This window comes from Lissotriton helveticus, chromosome 8, assembly GCF_964261635.1.
Source record: "Lissotriton helveticus chromosome 8, aLisHel1.1, whole genome shotgun sequence".
Taxonomy (NCBI): Eukaryota; Metazoa; Chordata; class Amphibia; order Caudata; family Salamandridae; genus Lissotriton; species Lissotriton helveticus.
The window spans coordinates 920,955,903-920,977,763 of NC_136069.1; the positions used below are offsets into that span (position 1 = coordinate 920,955,903).

A 21,861-nucleotide genomic window follows, 5' to 3' on the forward strand; every position below is an offset into this window, starting at 1 on the left:
GACTGGATAATGCCACACCAACGTCTAGCGGCGAACGACAAGAACTCCAACTGAGTTTGTCGCCACAGAAGGAAGATAATGAAAGACTGTGAGGATAACTTCATGGCAGAGTCTTCAGCAGACTGGATCCATCGAGCACCCATGGCCGTGTCACCGTGAACTAGTGCTCCCCGCAGCGGACTGAACATCATATGTGACTTCAAGTAGCGGCGGACAAAGGGACTCTGCAGAAGTTGAACACTGTACTGCATCCGGATACCGTTGTGTTTTTCCCACAGGTTGAACTTTGACGTTGGGTTTATGTTATTAAAAATTGGGAGGGATGTAGTGTCCTAGCATGGACACGTTCTAGTGTTCAGGAGTGATGTAATATACTTTACACCCACCCACCACAGACGTCATGGTGTCACATGACGCTGCCAATAAAAGAGCCGAGCGCACGTGCTCGTGGCCAGTCTTACTACCCCTCAACTGAGTGTCCATGTCACGTCATTACATTAGCATGAGGGCCTAGGGCCCCATCTTTACAACCGCTAGATCTTTTACAAAGCATGAGTATGTGCAGGGGCGTAACACAGGCCCCCGCAGCCCATGCGGTGCGGGGGGCCTGAACCTCCAGGGGGCCCCTTCTGCACTGCACTCTGTCCTGAGAGCTCCTAATTGAGCCCAGAGGGGGCCCCTCTACATACCTTGCAGGGAGGCCCCCTCAATTTTCGTTACGCCAGTGAGTATGTGCTTTGTAAAAGAGTACAATGCGCGTGCACGCACACACGCACGCACCACTCCCGAACGATCGCCTTTCACTTTTACGGCCGCAAAAGCGGCCAATGCTTGTTTTGTCTGCTGCCTCTTTGTGCGCATCTGTTTCTCTCTAGGTTCCTGTCTTATTCTCTCTTGATTCTTGTTTTATTCTCTCTTGCTGTCTGCCTTTGCAATTTTCTGTTGCTGCATGGTCTCGTTTTCAGTTGCTGCCTGTCTCCTACTATTAGTCTCGTTTTCCGTTGCTGCCTGTCTCCTACTATTTATAGCCAAAGGTAATTCACTATTAACTTCTGGGTCTGTGTTTCTGTTGTGGCATCCTGCCCGAGGGGTAATGACGGATAAGGACCGTAAGCTTCAGGTCCTAAAATGTTTTAGTTCATTGACGTCGCATACACCAAAGAGCAATCCAACTCATAACACATATGTACAAAACACAATATGAAGCTCATAATGTTCAGTTACAAAAGGGCAGGCTTACACTCAACCACTGTTATTCTCTAATGCTGCATGACGTGCTTTGCGCTCACTCGCCGGGTATCTGCCATGAAAACTTTCAGCACTTACATTGCATGTTTGTCACTCTCAATCACACAACTTACAGTCCACAGAAAATAAATTTTTGAGGCAGGTTGTTGCCCTTCCCCAGAGCACCCCCCTATTCCCCCTCAGACTAGACCTGGGAATCCGTCCAATAATAGAGGAGCTGGGACTCAAACCCCTAACTTTCTGGAGGCGGTTGTGGTGTAGCCCTGACCTCACAAACTATAGAGAGGAACTTCAGGAATTTTTGGAGCTACGGAACGCCAATAGGATCCCTTGGATGACCTATGTCAAGGGAATGCTAGAGGAGATAGGATACCCGGAATTATGGACGGACGGATCCTGCAAACTCTTGTACAAAGATTCCAAAAAAGGCATTAGTGAGAGCATATTACGAACTGATGCTCACAAGAGCTATTAATGCTACGCGTGAAGGATCCTTGACACACTTGTTCCTGAAAGTGAAAGACTCTTATTGCCTTGAAAGCACTCTAGACGCAATCTCACCTGTAATAACGAGAAAACTATTTTTACAATGGAGATATGGATGCCTTCCACTAGCTTCATTTACAGCGTCATGGCAATCTCGCTCTAATGTGGCAACTTGTCCAATATGTGCTTACCAGAAGGAGGACGACGTGCACGCTGTCTTTTTTTGTAAAGGCTACGAGAGGAGTAGGAAATACTGGTTAGTCCCGCTACTTAGGAATTTGGGCTTCAGATCTTTTCAACCAGCCTACAGAGTTTTAAAATCTGACCTCTCTCCCACTCTAGTTTTCGCCTTATCGAAATTTTTGACTTCAATGTGGTACATCCGAACCCGAGCGATGAAAAGACTGGTGTAGAAGGAAAAAACAAAAAGGAAAGAAGGACTAGTTGAATGAAATATATTGGATTATTTTACGATTCGTTTAAACCATTTTAAATATTGGATCACTTCATGTTTAATAAGCTTTTAAGTTGTATATATGCTATGTGTCTTTTATGATCTGTGATCGAAATAAAGATTTTTGAAATGAATGAATGCATGTTTGTATATATACTAAAAGAACAGACTGAACCGGAACCGGAAATCAACAATGAAGAGGGTGTACATTTACCTCAGGCGTCCTTTTCAAAGGTTGGCTTGAGGCAGGGCTTTAACCAATGACTTCCTATCTCCTACTTACATATCTCCAAATCCAGCCCCTACCGGGAGTTTCCGCACCCTATCTGCCCTCCCTTCTGCTACAGTTTTTATTCTTTCACCACGCCCACTACGCCGCACTTTTGGCTTAGAGGTAGGGTGACCAGATTTTTAAAACTAAAAAAACACTGGCATAGCTAATAGGTCTCGCATTTGGGACCTTATAAGTTTTTAGCAATGCAACAGTTGGTGTTGTTGCACCAAGGATATTCTGCTGCATAACTAAATACTTATAAGGTCCCAAAAGCGAGACCTATTGGCTATGCCAAAGCTTGTTTAAACATCCCAGAAGGGATGTGTTTGCAGCTGAAAGCCCTGGCCAGAAGAGGGGCTGTGGGGCTGAAATTCAGGTTTTTTTCTGCATCTCGCTTCAGCCTGACAGACAGTGCATAATTTGTCCTACCATCACTCATTTGTGTGCACCAGCACGTATCTTTCCTCATCGAACTTTGTCCCTGAAAAAGGTAGAGGCAAACACAATAGGGCCAAATAAGAAGGAGGTAACAACGAGAAAACAGTGACAAAATGAGAAACAGGAACAGAAAGGAACAAAATGGAACATGCAGGAGTGAAACAGAGGGGCAGGGAGTGTCTGGTGATGGATTAAAGATTGATGAGGTGGAATCAAGACTATGCAGCCTTCTGCAGGACTGCTGATAGCTACTGAGCAAAGGTTTGGGCCTCACTACCTATTATTTTACAGAGTACGCACTGGAGACAGGCAAGAGAGAGATTCAGAATTAGGTGGATTTACCCACACATATAAGTGCATAATTCAGCATTAGCTTTCTTGCTATGCTACTTTGGTTTTCTTGTTTTTCTACCAATGGTCACCGACATTTGAAGAGTGAGAGTTTGTGAGTTTTCAGTGCACATATACCAAGGTGTATGCATGCATACTATATCACTTCTCAAAGTTTGCAGTGTGATATCTGTGGATCGATAATATTTACAAATATATGAATACTGTGACAATCACTCAGCACTCATAATTGCCCTATTTATAAGCAGTGACTGTACAGATTTTGACCGAACCAAGAAAGGCATCAGAATAAGGGATATGCTGCCATGCCATGATGTGAACATTCATTTAGCCGTTTCAGAGCTAAGCAGCTAGTAATTGCCATGGCAAAATCCATGTTATTTGAGAACAGCCACTACGTCTGTAACTGTCTCATACTTTAGAACCTTCTTACCAATCTGTACCAACTAAGATATGCTCTTTAATGTCAATAGAACACTGTGGCTGCTCTGTTTGGTGTAGATTTCTCACGAGAGAGATCAACTCTACTAAGAGGGAAACATTGGTATTTTCTATGAAGAGAAGTGCCAACAGGACAGATGTGTGACTGTTGCTTTGTAACATATATGTACCTATATATAATACAGTCAGCCAGTGTCAGCCAATGTGTAGTTATGGCTAGTTTAGAGTTTCCATTGGAAAGGCATTTTTTGCTTTATTGATAATACGTATAAATATTCCCAGTAGCGGCTGGCAGGAAATGAGGGTGGAGGGGTAAAGTAGACTCCTAATAAAGCTTTTTGCAAAGTTTTATTCGATTCATCCACTTAAATGGTTATCTTCTTTAATGGCCAGAGTCTATATACAGACATGGGGAGTAGCAGCTTTCAGTTTTCAATCAATGGGACAGTCACACTTCCACATCAACAAACCCACCGACCCCAAACCTGCACCCCGCATGCTGCAAAGAAACTGGATGAAGGTCACCGAGGAGCAGCTCAACTCCACCCTCAACCACGATGCCCCCTACACCCTGACCGACGTTAAACTTGCAGCCAAATAACTCCACAGATGGATCAGAAACTGCGCAGCCGAACTCGCACCTTTATATAACCCTGACAGACAGCTCCCCAGGAAGGCCACCCGGTTCACCGCCGACCTCCAAGAATCCAGACGCACCTGCAGACCCCTTAAGAAGAACTGGAGAAGCAGTAAATCCTTGGAAGACCCCATCACCTTCAAGAACGCCATGAGAGAATACCACCTACGCATCTGATCCACCAAAAGGACTATCATCCAGAACATGATCCTCCTCAACTCCGGCAACTCTAAGGAACTCTTCAGCATCATCCAGTAATTCACTAAACCCCCCAGCGAAATCATGGACATCACCCCTTCCCAGGACATTTGCAAAAAGCTTGTCTCCTACTTCCATCTGAAAATCAAGGCCCTCTACGACAACTTCAGTGAAACGACCCCAGAAACCACCATTCCCTCCAGTGACGACAGCCAGACCAGCCCGGCCTGGACCCCGGTCACCACCGAAAAGACCACCACAACCATGAAGAACTCCCACTCATGAGCTGCCACGGACCCCTGCCCGCTGCACATCTTCCACAGAGCTACCGCCGCCGTAGAGCCCGAGCTACGATGCACCATTAACGCCTCCTTTAATCCGTCACTATCCCCCAATGCGCAGAAGTTAAGCCCCTCCTCAAGAAACCCACTTCAGGCCTGACAGACCTAAAGAACTACGGACCCATCTCTCTTATTACCTTCGCAGCCAAAGTCACAGAGAAGATCGTCAACACCCAGCTGACAAACTTCATCGCAGAGAACACCATCCTGGACTCCTCCCAATCCGGATTCCTCAGTAACTAGAGCACCAAGACCACCCTCCTCGCTGCCACAGACGACATCTGCACACTTCTTGACCAAGGCCACACCGCAGCCCTCAACATACTGGACCTCTCCGCAGCCGTTGACCCTGTCTCCCACTGCACCCTTGCAGCCAGACACCACGACGCTGGCATACAGGGAACCACACTCGACTGGCTCCACTCCTTCCTCGCCGGCAGAACTCGAAGCATCAGACTCCCACCTTTCCTCTCTGAACCCTCAGAGATCAACTGGTCAGTCCCACGCTCTTCAACATCTACATGGTCCCACTCGACGCAATCGTCAGACAAAATGGACTCAGCATAGTATCCTATGCCAGCAACACCCTGCTCATCCTCTCCCTCACAAAGGACCCTGACACCAACAGGCTCAGCTTCCAAGAAGGAATGAAAGATGTCGCAGCTTGGATGAGCAGCAGCTGTCTGAAGCTCAACTCGGAGAAGACAGAAGTCCTCGTCCTCGGACCCACTCCCTCAGCCTTGGACAATTCCTTGTGGTCCACCGCCCTTGGCAAACCCCACTCCCCCACAGACCACGCCGGAACCTCTGCATCATACTCAACTCCTCCCTCACCTTGACCCGACAGACCAAAGCCGTCGCCTCCACATGTTTCTACACCATATACCAGACCTTCAAGTGGATCGCCCCCGAAGCCAGAAAGACCACCAACCATGCACTCATAACAAGCAGACTGGACTATGGAAATGCCCTGATCAATAGTTCAAAAGTGTCTTCCGATACTGCTTCTGAAGTCAGTGGTGAGCCATCTGTGTCTTTAATTGGTTCAGAAGTTTTCTTTCTCCTTTAAAAAAAATGATGAAGACAAACAATTTGAAGATCCATAAAACAGCTTACTATTACTAAATTTAATAATGCCCAACACTCCATTGAACCCAAAGGAGCAGTCAATTCCACCTTAAGCACAAAATGTGCTCTACTTTCAGTAAACGCTAGAAAATTTGAATCACTCATCCTCAGCCTGCTCTTTAAGAGCAAATGTTCTTGTGACCCTAGGACTGAGGACATGTGTTCACAAAGTGCTCTGATTTGTCACAGTAAGTACTTGACCTATTTATTTTTCTCTAATCCTTTCCCTCTATAGACAATTGGCTCTTATTGAGAATTAAAGGTGTACCGCAAATTAAAGCATCTTTGGACGAAGAGGATACAAATACAAGCCACCTTAGCATTGTCAGTATTTTTGTTGGTCGGGTTAGAAAATGTCAAATAAATTGCGCCAAACAGGACTGGTACAAATGGGAGCCTTCAGAGAATTTGTCAGGTGGTGCCAAATGAGAACTCCCAAAGTTGGACTATAGCGGACTGCCAGTGCCTCTACAGTTGGATGGAAACTGTAGGAACTGTGAACTGAATTACTGGTCTCTCCTGGAGTGGGAAAATTATAGTTGAAAAATTAGCAAATAGGTTAGCTCAGTATGAACCATTTTTGAATCCTCCTGAATATTAGATATTGCCTGTGCCATCAATAGGCTTGGTCAAAATTTAAATTATGAACTTGTAATTTGCATAATTTAGCCCATTTTGTGTAACGCTTGTTAAATAATTTCACAGAATTAGGCACCACTCGCGTTAACAATTTACTTCAAAATGTGGCAATCACAGTACAAAAATTCCCAACATTCTATGAAAACGTCACCAAAATTCCACCATTTTGCATATTTACACATCACTCGCAGTAACTATTTACTGCAAACTTTGGCATTCACAAAAAAATGAAAATGGCTGCAAATGTAAGCAAACAACAGAATGCAAGCAGCTGGTGTTCGGAGTGCTTTGATTAAATGCATCCTTGCAACAAAAATTGATACGAAGATGCATTTTGAGCTAAAATATAGCACAGAATTATGAATTTCCTTTTCACATAATTTCAAATTTTTCCAAAATGTGTGCAATTATAAAGGAACAAATGTATCGAATTTCACACACTCCTAGCTACGAGTTGCAGGAGACTGTATTCAGAACTCATTTTGTATGGTACTCTGGCGAACTATCGGGACTTTTTCAACTAAGTTTGAAGACAGTCCACCCCATTCTGCCTGTGCATGAGCAAGCATGAATAGAAGAAAAAAATCCTGGACGGGAAGGGGAATGGGAGTGAGAGAGAGAAGAGACAGCTCAAAGAGCATGGTCTTGTCAACTACAAGTCTTGTACTTCAGTGGATTCGTACCAGCGCTTTCAATGGGAAATGCCAAACATATATTGTAGGTAAAGAAAGCAAAAAAGTTGTACTATGTTCATTAAAATTGAAATTCTCTGAGGCTATTAGTGTTCAGGCAACCGTTCAGAAAACAGTACCAAATTGTGATCGAGAACGTGTGTCACAATATCAGACAAGAAGGCCAGGATACCAAGAAAGAAGGAACAAAATGAAAAGATGAGACATGCAATCATGGTAGGCAAACTCAACGGCAGACAAAGAACCAATACAACGTGGGAGCATTGCCAGCCATCTTCCCAAGGAGAGTGGACAGTTTAAAAAACCCTACTACCACAGATGTTGTGGTAGTCCCACCGCATGACCTTCACCAGTGATCATCCGGATGTTCAGTCAACATAGACCCATCTTCCACAAACCCCTGAGTCCATATCACTCCCTTATACCTGACAAAAACGTTTATTGTTTTAGTTTGACAATTAACCGATTACCCTTATCTTATCTACTCTTATTAAGAACAATGATATATATTATGAGAAGCTCAAGACCACCCAATCTGAATATTTTTCTCAGAAGTTGAAATTGAAGTATTGTTCCTGATAGGTCTACATTGCTGTGGGTGGCACACAACAGTTGAAGTCCACACCCCAAACTAAAAAAAATCGACTAAAAAAATTATTTATGCTAGGCCTTTTTGAAGTTTCTGCATTATGTATGGAAGAAACGTGTTGAACTCCCAGGTCCAGTGGTCCAGCAGGAACCTTTCTGGTTGCATATCGATTAGTACAGTGGTTCCCAAACTGTGCACCGTGGCTCCCTGGAGAGCCACCAAACTTAGCCTGGGGAGCCACGCAACAAGCATATTAATGCATTTAATGTTGAAGGGTCTGTTAGCTTCAGTTAAACTAATTAAACTTAAACGCATGATATCAATGGATTGTAAGTGACACCCCTAAAGCGGCAAACCTAGTATTAATGATGGCATTTCGAGGGAGATGACCTCCACATTTCACTGGATCCCCACATTCCAACACTCCCAAAGTAAGTGGAAGATGCCTGATTTATTTTGTTAGACTCGTTAATAGTTTTGTGTTTTTTTCCAAATGCATTTTACACCAATGCAAGTTATCAGGAAAGTACAGTTGTCCTGGCTGTTAAACACATTAAGTATTATTAAGTATTGACACTTGTACTTCAACCATATGTACTTCCAGTACATATTTCTTTCAGTACACACACATTCCCAAACAGACCGGCTCTCTCCTTGAGCACATGGAAGTAAAACACCATATACATCAAAATGGCAACATTTGTAAGCAAGAAAGTGGGTTGTTTAAAAAAAATAAAAACAAATCTGAGATATTTATTTGGCTTGCATTGATTTTGAGGCAATTTTATTGATGAGACAGCAAAAATAAAGCTGTATGTGGTTTAAAAAACCATGAGTCACCCTGCTGAGACAGGTGTGTTGGCACGTATGACATGGGTAGAAATGGAAGTGCATGCAAATATTCTTCAAGCGCAGAAACTCTTTGGCAATGGGGCCAACGTGCATAGGGGTGCTATCTAGCACTGTAAGTGGGATAAAATGTTTTAGAGGGTACTCTAAAAAAGGCATGGGCAAAGAAGTGTAACTAGGAGTATTGTATTAGAGGCACCGCCTTAGTAATACGAAACATTGGAGGAGGAGTGTGGCTCAATGGTTAGAGTGGCAGACCCTGATGCAGAGTTCTGGCCAGGGGACCAGGGTTCGCTTCCTGCCTCGGCGGGGTCTCGGGCTCAATTTCCTCGGACCGGTTAATTCTTGCCTCGGTGCCTATTCTAATCACGGGCCCCACGCTGCAACTCTGGGCAATATCCTCCACACCAGCCCCAACAGCGCTAAGGATGCCTGGATTCACCCTGGGGGTGCCCAGGAGTGGACAGTTCACAGGGAAAGTCAGGAGGGGTTCCACAGCGGTATGAGTATCAGCGGCAGGAAGCCGAATAGGCGACACCGCAAGGTGACCGTCTGGTGACAGTGCGCTCTATAAGTACCATGACATTTACATTTACATTTACACCCTGCATATATGATTATAATACCTTCCTAAGCTACATCCCAATTATTTTCAGGAAGAGAAATGCAAGTACTCCTGAGGCCGGGCTTACATCCCCCCCACCACTCTCCAAAAAAAGTAATAGTGGTGAGCCACAGGCAATGGCCAATGGGCCAAGGGAGCAGGGGGTCAAAAAAATTTGAGAACCACTGGTTTAGTAGAATGCTACACAGTTGAAGGATTGTCTCATCGGGTGTCAAAAAGAACAATAAAATGGCGGAACTCCCAAACAACTTGTTTCTGGAAATATTCAGAACGATTCAATAAGCTCCAATGTGTGTGCGATTTTAGATCACAATTTACTTTCACTTATTTATTTTGTAATAATATATACGTTTCTGTTGGTTGAAATTGAACTGTACAAACCAAAACTACAGATCATAAAGCTCAATATAACGTATATTGGTCAATTACACGTTATTGTGAGGTCTTTCTCTGTTCCCCATGCTCAGATCAATCCAGCTATAATTCTCGTGCCTCAACCACTGTTTATTAGCATTGCGATAAGGTAGCATTTACCAAACTATCAATCTGTTTGTGAACTGCCATCTTATTAACATAATATGGTATATGGAGTGATGAATCTCTGACCACCTGCCCAACAACATAGCAGTTGCCAAGTGAAGGTGTTGAAGAATGGAGCACAATTCCTGTGCCTTATCACATGCCAAGGGTCCAGAGGTGTTCACAGTTCATCAGCAAGAACTCAGCAGTGACATCTCTCCAGAGTTTCAGGCATAGGTGCAGGAAGAGGGTGCTATTTTCCACCACCAATCACTCTTCTCCACTTCATTTCTCGGACTCTGCTTTCATTCCATTCCGTGGAGTGAAGACCCAGAGCACAAGAAGATGCTGAAGAGAGGGTCCACCTGATTGGCCTGGCCCTGATAATGTCTCACAAAGCATTTCAACCAGGAACACAAAGCATTTCAACCAGGAATGCACTGAAGGCTCCTCTGCTTGTTCTAGATGCTGCCGATGAGAGCCCAGTTGGAGAGAAGAATGTGCGAGAAGTTGTGGTGAGTCAACCAGTGTCGGTGGAGGAGCTGTTTGATCCATTGCTAGCAGAGGCAAACTGCTAGACTTGAAACGTGTTATAGGAGTGCTTGCTAGTTGGAAGGGGCTAACTTAATCAACAACTGGCAGAGCTGTTAGCAGATGGATTGTGCCTGTGTTGGACCATTTCCACTGTGACATGCAATGAAATAAAAGGCATGTGCACATTCAATTCTTGGTTAGTCAAATGTTAATGAGTTCTCAGGTTGAGGTATCAGACTCACTGCTCTGACAACAACCTTACTTTGATATAGGTTTCCCACTCTGATGGGGAGATGGGGGTAAGGTACTCCATTATTCTTGTTCAAACCAACCCACTTCTGCCTCAAATCCTTGTATGGGAAAACCCAAAGTGGTACTCCTGGTTTCAAAGTTTTCCTACACTATAGGTAACTCTCTGGACAATAAGGTTGGGATGCGTCCTGAGAGAGCTCTGGTGGTCCCTCAAATTCAGCGGGAAAGGCTGGGCTGCCTCCTGACTGCCTGGATTTTGTTTTATAGGCTGTTTGTGAGACCAGAACGATCCTGAAGGTGATAGATATATAGTACTGCTATTCAACAGGGCTAAAAGACATTGACAAAGCTAAGAGCTCACAGATTGCTCCGACATACTGGCTTTGTCAAAGCATGATTCTTAAAGCAAAAGGAAAAGCATTGCAAGATGGGTGCCATGCATGTGCACTCATGCGCAGCAACCATCATGGAATTAATTTTCTTTCCCTTCCTCTCACCTTGCATCTGTGAACACACATGGAAGCCATATTGGGAAAAATAAGCATTGACAATGGCAATAGTTAAGTGTCTATCCTGGGAGCGACATATTGGTTTTGCTAATGCTTGTTTAAAGCTAGGGGCCACATTCAAACTCTTTCAACCTGTGGAAACAATAGCTAAACTGGGTTGCTGCCTTAAATACAGGCCCAATAGCAATAATCAAAATGTAAAATATTTAATCAAACTGCTTGCCCAACCTTCAGCTCCCCCCCAATTACTTACATAAGTCACAGTTTTCAAAATTTGATCTAAGTTCAATGTAAAGGGAAGGGACAATTTATCTTGAATATTCAACTTTAAGTCTCCACCAGTCATTCAGATTATAATTCCTTTCCATTTCCCTCCCTTCAACAAAACCAATAGTGAAAAAGAATACAATTGTAAAAACATAACACATTTAAGCAAGTTTTAATATAAAAATGTTCTTTATAGTATATATTTTTAAATAGGCAACTTACTTCTCTATAATGTTTTTCAATTCTGTAGAAATACAAAAGAAAATGGGATTCAATTGAATGCAGAAGGTTACATTTCATACAATTACGAATAAAGGAAGTGACCAGGCTGATAAGCTATAATCTACTTTACATTAACATTATTTCTGAATAATATTGTATTCTATTGTAATTACAATTATATAGCCCTTACTTCCCCTGTTGACGTGTTGAAGTGATATTTCGGTAAGTAGTATGCTACTACGAAACCCAAAAAGGATTAATGGTGAATTAGTATATTGAAATAAGAGAATCATTTGAGAGGTGGATATGTTAGTCTGTTCTTTAGATTGTGAAGATAGTGGAGGGATAGATGAGGAAAAGATTTGCATTTATATAGTGCTTGTTCCCCTGATGAGGTGTTGTAGCACTTTTCTGCGAGTAGGAAGCTACTCTGGATCCCAAAAAGGATTAGTGAAGAATTAGCGTATGGAAATATGAAATTAATTTGATTTGAGCGGTGGACATGTTAGTCTGTTATTTGGATTGCTAAAAGGATTAGTAGTGGGATAGAAGAAGGAAGGGTCTAGCATTTTTATGGTAGAGTTTATAGCAGCAGGAGGGGTTTGGGATGAGTAAAGGGGAGGTGGATGGGCAAGTGTCAGAGGGAAGGGTTTAGAAAGGCTTGTTTGGGAGATCTGAATAGTAAAAGAGGTATGAGAAGATGCAAGGAGGAGTAGAGGACGGAAGAGTCTAGAAAGGGTTATTTTGGGAATCACAGTAGTTGTATGGGATATATTGAGAGAGCTATAGGGTGATAAATAGGGTAGTGCATTGGAAATAGTAGCAGAATGAGGTTTGGGATTCGTCAGAGAGTTAAGGCAGAATAAATATTAAGAGTAGTATAGGGTGAGAAATGGGATAGGGGAATGAGGTTTGAGATGAGTCAGAGTGGAAGTAGAGGATATATTGTGAGAGATAGAGGGTGAGGTTAGGGTAGTGCATTGGATGCTGAACTACAAGCAAAGTAAAAAACATAGAGATACTTAAGTACATGGAAGGTATATCATAAGTACATGGAAGCTATATAAAACTCTGCAAAAAAAATAAGGCATATATGCATAAGGAAGGTAATATATGTAGATTAATGTTGCATTTAATAAACTCAGACTTTGAAGTGTTACTGATCTTTAAATAATATATATTTTTATATCTAAAGTGCAGCAATCGGGGAACGTCGTTTACGAAGCAACTTTTAGCACGCAGTGCTATTACAACGCGGTCTTTAAATCGCATTCTATTACAACGCATGACTCTGGGGGGCGCTCAAGGATAGGGAATATTTTTAATTTACTATCCAACACCTTCCCTAGTGTCAACGGGGACTGGCGTTGGAATAGTAAATTAAAATATTCACTATCCAACACCCCTTTCTGTTATGGGTTGTAAAAGAATGCGTTATAAAAACCGCGTTGTTACAGCATGCGTGCTAAAAGCATGCGTTGTAACAACGTACATCCGGAGCAATCATAGATTGTTATGTTAAAAGATTGACTTATTTATGCAGTCATTTATATACATTTTAAGCATGGAATAATGTAACAAAAAGTAATATGTACATTTGTTAAGCAGTACTAATAAATATCTATATCTTTAAAAACATTATTACTATACATGTGTATAAAAGCAATACAAGTATTTAGGTACACATCTATAGTCCAAATAAATGCTTACATACAGAGGGATATGCTGTATATTTGTTTGAGTATGCCGGTATGTGGGGAAGAGCCAACTCTTGAGTAGAGTTCTGAAGAGAAAGTGGTTTCCGTGAATCTTAGGTTTGGGGGTAAAGAGTTCCAAAGTTTGGCTGCTTGAACAGAGAAGGATATGCCACCCGTGTTTTTTTTTCTTGTACGGAGGGATTTTGAGGCGAGGTTCCAATCTAGAGCGGGGTTTTCTTTGTTGAATGTATTTTGTGATTTTATTCCTGATGTAGAGTGGTCCTGTTCCATGTCCCGCTTTGTGGGTGTTACAAAGCAGCTTGAATGTGGATCTTCTGGCAACCAGTAACCAATGTAAGGCTTTCAAGAGGGGCGGGAGGTGTGGGTGTGCAGGTTTTATATGCAAGAGTAGTCTGGCAGCAGAGTTCTGAATCCGTTGTAGTGTCTTCATAGTTGTTAAAGGTGATCTGTGGTAGAGGCTATTGGCACAATCGAGTTTGGGCAGAACAAGAGAGATGGTAGCCTGGACCTTGTGTGGGGATCCCAGGTAGGGAAAGAAACGTCAAATAAATTTTACAGTAACAAAGCTTGATCTTGCTAGTTTTTCTACTTGGGCATTTTTTGATAGCTTGGAGTCCATGGTCATTCCAAGGTTTCTTACTTACTTTGATACTTTAAGCAGTGTTCCCAGATCATCAGGCCATGCAACTAGTGAGTCATAATTTTCCCAATCGCCACATGTGAGTATTTCCATTTTGGAAGCATTTAGTTTAAGATGGCTCCATGTCATCCACTGATCCACTGCTCTGAGTCAAATTACATTTGGTGAGTTTCCAATGTCTTTAGGGCATTCCAGCTGAAAGAATGTTATTGTGTCATCTTCATAGTTTTAGCACATGATGGGAAATTGATTGATCAGAGCTGGTAATGACTTCACGAAGATGTTGAAAAGCATGGGTGAGATGATACAGCCATGATGGACTTCTGCTTTTGAGAAGTACTGTTTGGAAGTGAAAGGGGGATATGGATGACATTGGTTCTGTTGTGAAGGTAGGATGTGATCAAGTGAGAGCAGTCTCCTCTATACCACAGTGTCATGGTTAACAGTGTCAAAGGCAGCTGAGAGGTCCAAGAGAAGTAGCCCAGCAACCCTGTTCTGGTCAACTGTGCTCTTAAGGGCATCCCAGATAGCAACAAGAGCAGATTCTGTCCCTCTTCCTTGACGTAATCCCAATTGGAAGTCTGAAAGTATGACATTATCTTCAATGAATTGAGACATATGGGTGAATGCTGCTCTTTCTATCAGTTTGCCCAGGAAAGGTCCATTTGTAACTGGTCTATAGTTGTCCGGGTTCAGCAGGGCAAGCATTGCTTTCATCATTAGTGGGCATATTTATGCCTTCTTTAGTTCTTCTAGAAATATTCCAGTAGTTAAGGATTTGATGACTCTTCTTACTGGTGTGGCAGCAGAGGTTGTTAGAAGAATTTTCTTCAAGGTTGGTGGTGGATAGGAGTCAGAAGGGCCACCGGCAGGCCTACTTGCTTTGACCAGGTCCATAAAAATTCATATTGTGCAATTTGTTGGGAGGAATGGGGAGGCTGGGTTAACGTATTCTTGGATTTTTGTTTTGGAAAGGGTTGGCGATGGTGTTTTTTTCTTTGTTTTAAATATGAGTTCAACAAGTCTGCTTTGGCCGTGTAATGATTTGCCAGTTTGTATGTGAAATCTTGAGTAATGGGATGAGCTCCTTTTAGGCAATTTGGTTTGAGAAATTCAGTGAGAATTTTATAGAATTCTTTAAAAGCACATTTAGCATTTTGAATTCAGGCTGAATAGTATTTTTTTTGTTTTGCCTTTTGATAGCTGACGCATAATCTGTTAAGTTTCTGTAAGCAAGGTTTGTCTTGATTGGTGTTTGTTTTGGGCCAGGCACGTTGTGAAAAGTAAGACGATAAATATGAACATTGTCTGCGCCATCTTGTGTAATGAAGGCCCCTACGAGCGCGTAAGCAGCAACCATTTTAGTCACTGCAGCCATTTCCCACATTGCTGGTCACCTGCACATCACCCCAGCTGTCCTCATCCGCCCCCGCGCTCTGACTGAACCCGAGCACACATACCAGGGTCGTAAAACCATGTCAGCATGAGAATACCCTAGAGCCACTTCCCACACCAAACCCACTTGCCCTTTCATCCTCTGTGCGCAATAAGGCCCCCCTGATAACCTCCTCCACTGCACCTGGCTACTCAATCCGGCCCCAGGCGCTAACCGACCCCTGCAGACTTAGTTTATTGCCCATGTAACGACAGAACTTGCCTCACCAACAAAGGGGCTGGAATTTAATCTGACCGATCCCACATGTTTTAGGTCCTGTCAGAATGTCCAGCTGTGAGATATCGATCATCTGTAAGATCCGTGTGGAGGAACATTTGCTACTCTTCTTGTGTGAGAACTAGACTAAGGCGGGGATTCCAAGGATGTTTCACTATGTAATAAAGTAACGCCAGGAATGTTTGACCATGCAATAGAGTGACGAAAGAAACATATAAAAGGCCAGGGCTCAGAGATGCAGTTAGAGCACCTCCTGATGATAGCCCCGGTGTCTGATGCGATGTGCTTTCTTCTAGAGCAAATAAACGTGTTCTCCGCCTTCCAACTGCCAGCGCCTTCCTCGTTATTTTGATCGCTATTCTCAAGGTGAATTAGAGGTGGTTCGCACTAAGCAGCCTCGAAAGTCTTGGGAGTCACGCTGCTTTTCATCAATTGGCGCACCAACATCGGACCCATCAGCGACACGTGGGTCCAGTGAGAGAGGTCCTAACGACGGAGTGAACATCTAAAAGATCGGAAAGTGCACCTGCCTGAAAGAGCCCCTCGTCTGGTGGCCGATCAACTGAACTTCACCGGTTCCGAACGGTCCTCTCTCGAGTGATCTGCGGTCCTGACTGGGACCTTACAGGACCACTGCATCTTTGGAGTGAGAGGACAAACGGGCGCTGGAAGGGGACACTGAAGAAACTGTCCTTAACGGTCCGGGTAAGGTTGTGATATACGACAAAAGAAACTGATTGTTTGATTGTATTGAAATTGTTCGCCCGAATACTAGTATTCTGTTCTTTGAAGTTATTGGTAGTATTTGAGGTATTCCTTGCTTGCAAACAAGCATAGAATAGGAATATTCCTTCTTTGCAGGCAGCGAAGGACAGGTAGTGCGGACCTTTGTCCACGACCTATTGAGATATTCATATTGACCGCTTGTACGTCATGCTTGTCTTCTCAAAATTGTTTGATTGTTTTGGACCGGACCGTTTGTTAGAGGTCAGTCATCCACTCTGTACCCAGAGTTACCAGCTAAACAAAGAATAAACAATGACCTCTTATACCCCTAACCACCCCATAGTACAACAACAAGAACAGCAAGATATCAGCGGAGACCCCACAATAGTTTCCGCTCCAATCGAGCCACTTGCATCAAGTGCCTCATCCACGAACACATTAGTGGTAGTAGGACCAGTTGAAAAAGGGTTACCCAGGATTCTGAGATTAAGTACACACGAGCGGGCAAATATTGATAAGATAATCAAAACCCTTGTAAATAGAAGAGAAACAGAAGAGTATGTGACAGACATATGCCATTCTTATGACACGAGCCACAAGCGATTCTTCATTGTGCGCTTCTGCTACTATGTGCTCACTGCCTATGAAGAGAAATACCAAGATGTCAGACCAGCGAGGCTAATGGCACTTCATAGGAAAGTGGACATAGGAGGCGAGAATGACAGCGAGGTAGAAGAACTCCTCTTGTCCACGTTAGAAGTATTCCACCACCTCGTAGAACAAGGGCAGATAGATACAGACAGAGCATCGAAGCCAGTGACTCCCCCAATGGAGAAACTGGATAACATGATGCTGATAAAGGAGGCTGCCCCGTATTGGGTCCCCCCTAGAGGACAAGGGACTCATGACGACATAAATCATCAGGACGCTAAAGGGAGGGTAGTGTACAATTGGGTGTATCAGCCACGGGACAGACAGGACATCCTGACATTCCGTAAATCTCTTCCAGATATAAGGAAGAATCCCACTGCCTTTTACACCGAACTAGGTACCGCTTTGGGGTCCACGATAATGACACTTGCCGACATTGACTTGTTCTTTGGGTTATGTTTGCCGGCCGATGTGTGGAAGCAGATCAGGAAGATAAACTACTCGGAATTGTTTGGCCATACCTGGGAACAACTCAACACATTAGACAAACAGCGAAATCCGGGCCAAAAACCAAATAAAGCTATATTGGACCTCCACGACAAAATAGTGCAGAAAGTAAAAACATTAATACCAGAGAAAAAGATAGACTGGTCCATAGTGACAGCATGCCGCCAGAAACCACAAGAGGATGTCTCCGAGTATTTCTCGCGGTTCGAAACAGTGTTCTCCAACTACAGTGGACAGGACATGTCCACTGCGACCGGACACCACTTGTTCGTGCAGAATTATGTAAAAGGAGTACTACCGGAGGTATCCCAAAAATTACAGACCAGCGAAAGTAGATGGGCAGCCTCTTTCCAAATGGCTCAGTACTATGAGCATCAGTAAAACGAAAATGACAGGGCCACAGAAAAGAAAAAGAAAGACTTAAAGGAAAGAGTAAGGATAGCCCAGCTCTAAGGGGTGAATACGGGACGGGAACCATATAAAGGAAGTTACCAACAGAATATCCCTTGAGTACAGCCTCCTAGAAATGACTCAGTGGCACCGTATGTACGACGACAGGACTTGGGACAAGACCAATGTGCATTCTGCAAGGAATAGGAGCACTGGAAGTCTCAGTGCCCAGCCTTATTAGGAGCTAGTAGAGGCAGAGGGATGAGAGAAATGCCACATGAACAGGGAGGAAGAGGACGTGGAAGAGGGTATGCGAGCGAAGCTAGCAAAGGAAGGCCAGGAAGAGTGAACACATTTGACCGCCCTAGACAGAACCAGTGCCAGCAGACAGATTACGACAATATGTATGACTTTGCATAGGAAATCCAGGGGCAAGGGAGGGATCCAGTTGAGCTCTATGTTGACCCGCAAGGTCCTTATGTCACCGCAAAGGTCCTGGGCACAGAGTCACCATTTTTGGTAGACACAGGAGCAACACGTAGTGCACTATCCAAAAGACTGAGTCCACGGGCAACCTTGTCTGGCTCACACATAACCTCTATAGGATTTGACGGTACGCCCTCCACCAACCTTTTGTCCAGACAATCCCCTTCAAACTGGAAAACAATGTTATTGCCACAACATTCCTTCTATCCTCCAACACCCCAGACGCCATTATGGGTCTCGACTTACTGAAACATTTCCTTGCGACTATCAGGTGTTCGCCGGACGAAGTACAAGTCATCTTATATGACAATCACCAGCTCTCGAGAGACAACCCCTCCCAACACATGTACCCCATCTCTGAAGCAGACACATCCATACTAGATACTTTACCCTCGCATCTATTGGCTAAAGCTGATTCCGATGTAGGACGAATGATGATCGACCCAGTACATGTGACTATACAGCCCGACGCAACCTTACCGAAAATACCCCAGTACAAGATATCACCAGAGGGCGAGAAAGCCTTGACCGAAATCATACAATCACTCATAGAGGCGGGAGTGGTGGAAGAGGGAGTGAGCAATGTTTGTAATAGTCCCATTCTACCAATCATAAAGAGACAGGGAGAGGGAGATGGAAAGGACTACCGCTTTATCATCGACTTACGGGAAGTAAACAAAATAGTAGTACCACTGTATCCAGTAGTTTCTGACATCACCACCATCCTAACCCTGATTCCGTCAACTGCTACCACTTTCACTGTTATTGATCTCAAAAATGCTTTCTTCTCCATACCCATTCACCAAGACAGTCGCTATCTCTTCGGATTCAATCTAAGATCCCGCTCATATAGATTTTGTCGAGCACCCCAGGGGTACACAGAGAGCCCGAGCATCTATAGCCAGGCGCTCAAGAGACAGTTAGATGCAGTTCAATTGCCGGACGGAGTGGTGTTGATACAGTATGTGGACGATATCCTTCTAGCAGCAGACACCACTCCACTAGCTGTCAGAGCCACCATCCAACTCCTACACTTCCTTGCGGACAATGGCCACAAAGTTTCTCAAAAGAAATTGCAATTCTGCCAGCCACAAGTGACCTATTTAGGTCACCTCTTATCGAAAGAAGGAAGAAGACTCACACCCGACAGAATCCAGACAATCCTAGACTATCCCATTCCCAAGAATCATCATCATATTGTTCTTTATTTCGGCAAAAGTATTTACCATAAAAGACATTTGTACATTATAAAACATTTAAAATATTAAAATAAGCAGAAAAAATTTCATCAAATTGCAGTATTAATTGTTTGCCAAGCAGCCTTGATACATTTACTCCTAAGAGACCAGACAGCACCAAGGTACTTGGCTACTGTAAATACAATATGGTTAGATAAGTCAGTTTTAAGGACTTTGAAGGCGGCCGAACATTCAGTAAATTTCAAATTTCTACACAGAGGAATAATCCATTTCCTGCGTGTCACGTGATAAACAGGGCAGAAAAAAATTATATGGAGCTCAGTCTCATCAGCCAATTTGCACACAGGACATACACAATTAGCATGTTCACTCCACTTGCTTGTGAATACTCGGAGCGGGAGAGTCCCATGTCTCCATTGTAAATAGAGTTTCCTAAGCAGGGAGGGATAAAGATTATCTAGTACTGGCTCGAAGGTATAAGTGTCCTTAGTCCGTAAAAATAAGTCCGTTAGTGACCCGTTATTTTGATGACGGTGCAGAGCTGTTAATTTGCAGTCATGGTATGTTTTGGCCAATAACTTTTTGGGAAGCAGTGGGCAGGTGGTTATAGGGTCAGACCACAATTTCAAAAGGCCCAGACCCTCCAGCTCTGTTTTTATAAATTTCAGCCATTTGATCTCTCCCGCATTAGGGATTGCAAGCACCTCCTGAAGTCCTTGTCTGTAGCTCTTTAGTTCCGGGACAGACCATATCCTGAGCCAATATGCTAATGGTCGGAAAGCCAGTTCTTCGTCAAGGGGTTGCATCCCAAGATCCATCCTTAGAGGAACCAGAGGAGTGCTAGGGGGAAGGGCTACAATCCTCCGGATAAACGTATTCTCCTCTTTTAGCAAATCCTGAGAGGGTACATGACCCCAGAGCTCGCACCCGTACATGGCAGCCCCCCTTGCGTGTGCCCTATAGATATGCAGTGGTGGGCCAACAGGCCGGATAGATGACTTATTGTTACAGAGAAGCTTCATGATGCCACCCGAGTACTGTGTCAATTTAAGGAGTGCTTTCTCTTGGTGGGTACACCAGGTCATTCTTTCATTTAGGATAATTCCTAGATACTCAAAGGTCCTCACCCTTTCCAGTCTCTTGTGTGCAATAGTTGGGGTGGATCGGAGTTTTGGGGGGGGATTGAACACCATAAATTTGGTCTTTGAGGTGTTGATTTCTAGACCATATTCCTCGCAAAAACCCGCAAAACCGTCGAGTACTCTCTGGATACCCATCATGGACTTTGAAAGCAGCAAGGTGTCATCGGCGTACATGATCGCCGGTACTCGGGATCCTGCTAGCTTAGGGGCATCAGAGTTGGCCACCCCATTGAGGTGCGGGATAACCCCGTTGACGTAGAGGCAAAACAGGGTCGGTGCAAGTACACAGCCCTGTCTTACCCCCCTGTCAACGGGGAACCTATTTGACAAAGCACCATCCTTGCCGCACCTTACTTGTGCAAAGTTGTCAGTGTGGAGATGAATAATCATCTCCAACAAGCCCTTGGGGACACCCAATTTGGCCAATACATCCCAAAGTTTTTTGCGAGGGACCAGGTCGAACGCCGCCCTCAGGTCCACGAATACAGTGTAGAGGCTGCCACCCCCCAACTGTACCGTTTTCCAATGAATGAGGGCAAGCCGGAAGACCTGGTCCATCGTTGAAACTTTCTCTCTAAAGCCCGCCTGAAGTGGACTCAGTGTGTCATGTTCCGTCATCCATTCAGACAGACGATCCAGCAATAGCCTGGTGAATAGCTTTTGAGAAACGTCTATCAGGCTTATTGGCCTATAATTGGCCGGGAGCAGAGGGCAGCCCCTTTTAAAAATGGGTACTATCTCTGCCCCCAGCCAAGTAGGGGGGATCATCATGCCCTTCAGAATGGCGTTAAACAACACCGTAAGGTACGGGGCCCAGATTTTTGTTTTGTGTTTATATAGGTCACCTGGGAGCCTATCGAGGCCTGGCGCTTTTTCAGGCGCCAGTCCCATGATCGCCATAGTGACCTCTTCCAAGGTGAATCCATCCATAGGTGCCACGTTTTCGATGTGTTGATCCGTTGTGTGTTCTGAGGGGGTCGCTAGTTGTTCAAAATTGTGTGGGCTATATAGATTTTTAAAATGTTCCTCCCAGGCTG

At 44.0% G+C, this 21,861-nt stretch overlaps 1 protein-coding gene across 5 annotated transcripts in view; it reads right to left on the minus strand.

The window, feature by feature from the left end:
* LOC144773006 (uncharacterized) overlaps positions 1-21,861 on the minus strand; it is a 2,495,654-nt gene that overhangs the window by 857,032 nt on the left and 1,616,761 nt on the right. For all 5 annotated transcript variants that reach the window (XR_013599895.1, XM_078657750.1, XM_078657753.1 and 2 more), the window contains exon 11: positions 11,694-11,715. Coding sequence is in view for 4 of the 5 variants with exons in the window: in XM_078657750.1 (XP_078513876.1) it covers positions 11,694-11,715 (22 nt within the window). In the remaining variant the exon portion in view is untranslated. The remainder of the gene's footprint in view (positions 1-11,693; positions 11,716-21,861) is intronic.